General features: G+C 33.6%; 1 protein-coding gene across 2 annotated transcripts; it reads right to left on the bottom strand.

Annotated features, from left to right (window-relative positions):
• Positions 1-1771: 1771 nt before the first annotated feature.
• Positions 1772-8088, bottom strand: LOC105270209 (Polypeptide N-Acetylgalactosaminyltransferase 3). Of its 2 annotated transcripts, none has more exons than XM_011311003.1 (11): positions 7782-8088; positions 7008-7157; positions 6377-6528; positions 6025-6134; positions 5715-5895; positions 5356-5525; positions 4945-5112; positions 4763-4862; positions 3819-4228; positions 2627-3036; positions 1772-2121 (listed from the first exon to the last, which is right to left on the bottom strand). In XM_011311003.1, exons 3-11 carry the CDS (start codon positions 6508-6510, stop codon positions 1987-1989), a joined length of 1818 nt encoding a protein of 605 aa, XP_011309305.1. In that variant the 5' UTR covers positions 6511-6528; positions 7008-7157; positions 7782-8088; the 3' UTR covers positions 1772-1986. The 2 variants fall into 2 exon arrangements, with proteins under 2 accessions (XP_011309305.1, XP_011309306.1); XM_011311004.1 differs by having other exon boundaries at positions 7803-8088.
• Positions 8089-8100: the final 12 nt, after the last annotated feature.

Below are 8100 nucleotides of genomic sequence, written 5' to 3'. Positions count from 1 at the left end.
ACTAATTTCTAATTTTTGTGAATCCAAATGAACAGGAAGAATTCTTATTTTTAATTATTTAAATAATTTTATTTGTAATCTTTGTTTATTGCCAGAAAAAGGATTTAATTGCATAGAATTTATAATTTACGTTCTTTATATTTCAATTCTGTTGCTTATTATTTAAATATTATAAAAATTTACCAAATGACTAATTTATAAATTCTCCATTAAATCTTCATTTTTATTGCAACCAAACTAATCAATGCATCCATTCATTTATTGATAGTCTATTTTTATTACAATAATTTCTTAATTCATCCACTCATTAGTCTCAACAAAAAACAAATGAGATAATTCAATAAATTAATAATCCAATCACGATTAATAAGTTACTCCCCAATTCATTGAATAATCTCTTTAAATTTCTCTATTAATTTCCTCTGAAACAAATTCCTCATTCTTGTTCTTTTCTCAAATAAAATAAATTATAAAATTTTTCTCACTTTAACTCACAACAAGAATTAATTGAAAACTGAATTAACTCAATCAATAATTACGCATTCCATTCTTATTCCCATTCTTCATAAAAGTAGCAATTATCCGGTGAAAATTCCACATAAAAAATTTCTGCTCACAAAAATATTAACAATAATTACACCTGTCATTTCCGATAATTCAGGCAAGTGCAATTAAATAATCGATCAATCGCCACGTGAATGAATTCTGTATGACGAATTGTTCGATGATATTTTTTCCTTGAAATAGGCAAATGAGAACACAGACGTTATCTGCGTTAACGAGGACTGGAAAATTAGAGACAACTGGTTTTCTCAACCTTGTGAAACGATGAGACAGAAGTTTCAACCTCGGATACATGAATCACCAACAATTGCCAGTCAATTCGTTTAAGGCACTGCCGAATTAGTCCAACTGCAATGTTTAATCGCCTTTTTTGCCCCCCCAACAGGAACGGGCCTCAAGGCCCCAAGACTCTTCTCGATATTAAGCAAGGTGAAGTACTGATAATGATGCCAACATTTTTTTTTTATCCAGTGCTAATATGGAAGATACGAGTTTGGACTGATGAGTCTCTTTGTCATATGACCAGTGCTACATCGACGATAATGAGTCAGGAAGACTGGAAAATTGAATCACCTGTTGCCAATCGATTTGATATTGAGAGATGAACACCCACGTCGATGAATCATTAATGATGCGCTCGGGAGACTGATTATTTCACCACTCGAATGAAATCAATCGCTCGATTACTTCGTCGCTCGTAAGTTATGGTTTTACTGTCATTAATCATTGTTTTACTTCTGGAGAATTTTAATCGCCCGATCTGGCACATCTGATTTTTTTTTCTCGTTTACCTGATGGAAGATTTACAGCTGTGGCTTCCAGGAATTCTCTCATCAATCTTATTATCACGTTTGAACAATTTTTATTTGTTATTCGTAATTATTGTACAATGTTGGTGGAATTTTTTGGAGCTTGTGTAATTTGTTTATCCTATCTAGGCGAATTTTACATGAAAATTAAAATAGGCAGCTGTGCCATTAATGGTTGTTTTAGTTCCGAAGAATTCTGATTATTCCTTAATTGATTTAAATGAAAATAGTTGAATAATAATATTATTTGAACCCTCAAAAATGTAAAGTAATTGAAAAATGATAAATTTTATTCGATTAATAATTTATTGACGACCTCCATCTCCGGTAAATTAATGAGTAATTAAGTATAATGACATGTAATTAAACATAACTAAAAATCCAATGGAAAAATGTCTTTTATTCAATGTATACAAAACTTATGCAATTAATTTAACAACTCAAGAGTATCAGGACGAGTCTGCAGATCGTTTTTTTTATAAAAAATTAAAATATTTATTCATGTCGGAGTAAATAATGCGCCTCGCCCTGAAGTCCTGACCTCATGGCGTTATTCAATGTAAGTGAAGTGAGTATTTACACGTGTGAAAAATAATGCTCGTAAGATCGATTGTTATTTCCAGGGTATGGGCTCCAATTTCCACTGCTGCTCGATGTTTCCACTGCAGAAGGCAATTACAGGGCCTTCTGAACCCTCCGGGTCTATGTGAAGGCACATTCCAGTGCTTGTGTGGACGACCGCTTTAGTCTATTCATAAATTAAATAAAACAAAATTATTTATAACAAATAGTCCTGCATCATCAAACAACAAGTAGATTGAGCCAACACGTTAGTTTTCGACGGATATCTCTCAACCCGCGAACCATAGCAAAATTTTCATAATCATCTTTTTGGTAGATCTCATTTAGATCTAAAAAAAAGTCCCATACAAATTTACTGCATCTATCGCAGATTCAGAGATATTTCTAAAAATCTACTTATCACCTAGATCCACCTGTCACTCGGGATATCTCTGAATCTAAGAGAAATGCCAAAATCATGGTAATGACCTTTTTTGTGGATGTCATTCCCCTCTACAGAAAAGGTCATGAGAAAAATTGTCGTATCTACCGTAGATTCCGCGATATATCTACAAAACTATGTATTTATCAAATCTACTTGTGACTAGAGACTAGAAAATTGGAAACAGAAATGTTTTCTCACAAGGAAAATCATGGAAAATGGGGGAATAATGTTGTGAGGATGATCTCACCTGTTGGTCGTAACTCCACTTTTGCCTGAATAGTCCACTGCACGCCATAATCTTCACCTTCGGCCTCTCGTGTCTGGTATCTCGCTCTGGTGCATCCATGCAGAGGCTCTCGTCCGTCATTATGATCCCCGATTTAGTCATTACGAACATCTGACTGAGATTGGGAGGTTTCATGCAAGGCTCGTATGCAGCGTAGCCCGCAGGTTGGGCGTATATACCTTTTGCTATTGGTTTCATAATGCATTTCTCTGATGGGATGTGCATTATTCGTCCGAAGAAACGATCGTCTTTCGGGAAAAAATGATCGGGCCACACGTTATCTAAGTACCACTCGAAATTCTTGCATTTCAACTCCTTACGTAACTCCAATCGAGATCGAATTTGCTGTTTATCGCGAAGTCTTGCTGCTTCTGGAAAATTTAAATAAAAGTTATGCGTTTTTTTATGTTTGGGTATTGTAGAAATTTTTTTGATTTAGTTAAAAGTTACTTTTGAATTTGGAAAATAGGTTGATGCTTTAGAGATTATGGGATTATAAATATAAGGAGAATGAAATAAATTATTAGTTTATTATTATATATTAGTTTATATTAGTATATATTAGTATATATTAGTATATATTAGTTTATTATTATATATTATATAGTATAATTATTATTGAAGAGATAACTCAATTGGAAAAATGAAATGTGCAATTATTAATTAGAATTAATAATTGAGGAAGGGTGTTAGTTCTTTGGAAATTTGGGAATTGTAAATAATGAATTTTGCACTGGGAGAATCATTTCTTGTCATTATAAAGAATTCTTCTACTCTTTATTCAGTTTTGAAATGAAAGAAGTGAGATAAAAATTGAGGGGACCAATTATTAAATTCAAAATCAATTAATGACAAGAATAACAAATCAAATTAATGGAAATTAACAGGGAATTAGTAAATGTAGTTCCTACGATTTGACTTAACAGATAAATAAATCGGGCGAGCAAAACTGAGTTGCAAAAATCATTGCAATGAATTGAAAATCAATAATGAATGGACGTTCGAATAGAAATGAGTAAAAACTCAACTAAAATTGAATTTACCAGATAAATAAATGAAAAAAAAAACAGAAAATTAGAGCGGAAAAGTGTGGAAAAGAAATAAATTAGAGATTTGAATAGAAGTCTGAACAAAAATAAATAATTGTAATTACCAGGATTGAATTTAAAATAAAATTCCGCCCACTCGTCCATCCAGACAAGTGCAACTCTGGCAAGATTGCCATAAAGAATTTCTCCGACTCCACCCGGAAAGGTATAAGGCGATGACTTCCTGAAGAGATGACCGACGTGTGAACAAGGTGCTATTTCAACACTCCCACCGCACTGCCAAACGCGAAACGAGAGCTCGAGATTCTCTCCACCCCATATTTTCATTTGGTCGTCATAACTGCCAAGTTCAAAGAAATAATTTTTGTCCATCGAAAATAATCCACCGGCCATTGCTGGGGTCTTGAAGGGGTCAACGATGTTCTCACGTCGTTCCCTCATCAGTGGGCCACTCAGGGTCAACCACCGGAAGTGGAGATCCCAATTGAATGCCCCCCAGTGTAGCTCGAACGATCTTCAACAGTCATAACTCACATTCAGCTCGAGATATTCTTTTTATTTTTATTTATTGTTTTAATTATTGAAAAATTAGAAACTAAAGGATTAATTGAACAACACAGACTTTAAGAATATCCTTTGAATTTGTTTTGGAATTTTTAATGGCAAGAGAAATAATTGTGAATAATTTTAATCAATCGTTAATTAATTAAATAAAAATTCAAAATTCCATCAATTATTAACAGAAATAATTGGAAATCATTTTTTTTTGGGAAAACTTGAAATATAATTTGAAAATATACACAAATCTTTTTCTTGTGATTAGAATCAACAAAAAAAATTCAATACAAATAAATAAATATTTATTTTATTTCAAAAGTATAAAAAAAATTGAGATTTCATAATAAAAGATGTTTGTTTACTCTCAAACAATTTGATATAGATAATTTAATCCGTGGATTTTAATACAACAGATAAGAATTGAAAGAAAACTCTAATTTAAATTGTTAATTCATTATTTCAGGCTGTAATTTGTGTCTAATAGTCTCACCTGGTATATGCAAACGTATTGTCATTGATAATATCAATGACAGGCGATACAACCCTCGTCCTATCCTTGGAAATGGCCTCAAGAAGTGGCTCGAGCCATCCTAAACAGATAACAATTAAAACCCCCACCGAGACCTCAAGAAATCTCCAATCAACATTTCATTGTTGACATAGCTTACCTACCAACCGTGCATTCGCAGTGTGCATCGAGGAATGTGAGCACCTCCCCAGCAGCCTCTCTCGCTCCCAGTAGACGAGCGTTTATGAGGCCCACTCGTTTCTCCGATCGTAAAACCCTAGTTGGTACATCCAGAGTTTTCACGTAATCGTCCAGAGGCTGTTTCAAAAATTCTACAGACAATAAAAACATTTAGATATTTCTCTAACCAACAGGTGCTCGTAAAAATCGAGAGATTCTATTGAATTTTCTCTTATTTTTGTTCGTTCAACATTCTATCGATTTTATATAATTTTCTAGAAATGTTCAATGTGAAATATGAATATATCTTGACAAAACTGCGGATTTTCTCTTGAACTTCAATAGACTAGATTCAGTTTTCACAAGAAAAGGAAAGTTTAGGGAATTTAATGTACCTCGATCGCTGTTGTCGTCAACCAGGAGAATTTCTGTCAATAAATTGGCAGGAGACCTTGATATCACGCTGTGGACTGTCCTTAAAAGAGTGCTCCAAGCCTCGTTATGGAATACGATTATTACAGAAGTCTTGGGGAGTCCTGACAGGTTCGAGTACCTGATTGTGCACCTAAGGACAAACGATAATGATCTAATTCATTGAGAATTCAGAAAATTTTTTACAAAACTAAAAAGGAAAACATGATAATTATCATAATCAAGTAACTGTCAAATCTTATCATGACACATTTTAATTTTAATTTTCGAATGAGGAGAAAAAATAAATGAATGGATTTGAATGGATTGATGATTATTTTACTTCTTCTTTCTGACGTCTGGGAGACTCCGATTCAAGGGGATTCGATCGCTAGCCATTAAATTGAATCTATTGATCTGGAAGAGCTGTTGCATGATAATGAAATCCTTTGGTGAGATGAGAACGGGTTCTCCGTTCTTTCCATTAAATGGTTTTGGGCTGAACATATTTTTATTTACAATTTCTGGAACACAATAAGATAAATAACTAATAAGAATCATTCTATACAATATTTCTGACAGTTCTCCAAATCGAGGGAATCAATTTAAAATTATTTCTAAGACTGATTCCAGAGATTCTAATAGGAATTCACCTTTCGTGACGTTTGGACTCTTCAAAGGATCCACGGAATCTCCAATGTAGTGCCCAACAACCACGTGAATTCCCCTTCGATCAATGTAATCCTTCTGATCATCCAACAGCCTGAAAAAGATAATTTTTACATCCTTTTAAGTAGAATTACTAGGGAAAATTTGATAAAGAATTATGCGCAGGCTTCCGATTATCTCCTAAATATCTCAATTCTCTTCGAGGTCATTCGTCACGGCCTGGGGCAAGGTATGAACCGATGGTATGCCACTTGCACCAAGAGAATTTCCAGTGTCATTATCCTACCGTAACTGTAAACAGAACAACAGTCGGTGCGAGGCTGGAAATCAACTCACTTTAACGACACGTAGTCCTCGCCGTACTCGTTGCCCCGCTGTCTGTGAGACCATATCAGCACCATACAGATAATAAAAATCGTTGAGAGAGCCAGGGGCCACACTCGAAAGACTTTTCTCACTCGGGGCCACATTTTTCCAGTGTTTTTTGTCTAAAACGTTTATTTATTCCTTTAATTCTATCAATTCTCTCAATTCCCAGTTTTCCATCTCACTTTTCTCCCCAATAAATACTAATTTATGGTCTTCAAGGACCAAGGAAACACTAGACTAGTATAAGATTAAGGTGACATTTTATTTTCTTCAAAAGAATCGAGAATTATTCTTTCTCAGTAACAAAATTTCATAAATCGACTAACGTTTTTGTAATCGTGGGTTCATCTCGGAAATTATCAATTTTAGGAGAAAGTGGCAGAAAACTTTTTTTTAGCTAATGAAATTTTCCATAAAAAAGATCTTTTGATATTTTCTCGTACAATCAATAGGTTTTGAGGAAATCCATATTGAATTATTCAATTTAGTCCCCTTGTCCTTGAATTTCATTGAAATTATGAATATTTTATTAAATTACTTGTAATGACGGACGTATTTATTTCATCGGGTATTCCGAGTGATTTTGATGAAAACTGACCTTTCGAAATTTCGGTGTCACCACTTGTCCCTTCAGCAATGATCTACGAATATTCCATCATTCCCTCACAATTACATCAGTCCCTCATTTAATTGTTATCAGGCTTCGGTCTCTGGGTCAGGTCATCACGTGGGTGAAGATCATTTTCTCCTGAAATTGCGTAATTGCATGAAACTTTGCGAAGAGTTCTTCAAGTTTAAAACTCACAACTCTAATTGCATTGTCAATATTTTCCTACCACTAATTTAATTGATATTCAAATATAAAAGTATCTCTTTTAATCCATTTCCAAAAAATTGTGTCACCCTATCATGGGAATTTTTAACTAATTCAAGCAACAACAATTATGAGAGTTTCATTATAATCTCGTTAGAAAAACATTCTCCATTTCCCTTTCTATTGTATTATTATTAAATATTTAAATAATTAATTAACTCTTTGGCTTTCCCACTTGAAGTATAATAACAATAATAATAATAATTAATGATTGATACTTAGTTATTAATTATTATGATCATTAATTTTTATAATTTCATAAACTTTATGACACTATCACGTGAACCCCCAATTAATTATCAAACAATAATAATTATATGAATGTGAATTCAATTTCCCATTCATTTAGAAAATTTAAATAATTAATAAATTCTCTGAAACTTGAGGTTTTTTCACTTGAAATCGCAATTGTACTTTTCTCGGAATGTCTCAAAAATCGTAATGACATGAATTATCCCAAGTTTTGGGCAGAGCATAAAAAATGGAATAATCACTCACAAATTCTGGGACAATACGCACATGATCTACCCAGATCTAAGAATTTCTCCATAGATCATCGCACGGCATTTATGGTCTCCCCAGAGAATTCCATATCCTTTCGCAATGATCTCCCGTCTCTGCACTAGTCCCCCGATGACGTGTCAAACTCCAGGGTGAAAAATATCGTAAAACTCAATTTATAAAATTCCCGCCATTTCAAGAGACCCTCCACTGTTTTTTTTTTATGCAAAAGAGGGAAATATTTTAGAGAAAAGGAGGAATAATCACTGGAGAGAAGTTCCAGGGCGTTTGGAGAATTCAGTGGTGAAGTTTCTGC

The sequence above is a fragment of the Fopius arisanus genome, unplaced genomic scaffold, assembly GCF_000806365.1.
Source record: "Fopius arisanus strain USDA-PBARC FA_bdor unplaced genomic scaffold, ASM80636v1 scaffold00081, whole genome shotgun sequence".
Taxonomy (NCBI): Eukaryota; Metazoa; Arthropoda; class Insecta; order Hymenoptera; family Braconidae; genus Fopius; species Fopius arisanus.
The sequence above is the reverse complement of the archived record's forward strand: the minus strand, read 5'-3'. Positions and strand labels throughout refer to the sequence as shown.

What these genes read in the sequence shown, in the direction of transcription:
- LOC105270209 (XM_011311003.1), bottom strand. Translation starts at nt 6,510, where the DNA reads ATGTGGCCCCGAGTGAGAAAAGTCTTTCGAGTGTGGCCCCTGGCTCTC. An exon ending in GAGGACTACGTGTCGTTAAA is followed by an intron (nt 6,135 to 6,376) that starts GTGAGTTGATTT and finishes TATCTTTTTCAG; the next exon opens with GCTGTTGGATGATCAGAAGG. An exon ending in GAGTCCAAACGTCACGAAAG is followed by an intron (nt 5,896 to 6,024) that starts GTGAATTCCTAT and finishes ATTGTGTTCCAG; the next exon opens with AAATTGTAAATAAAAATATG.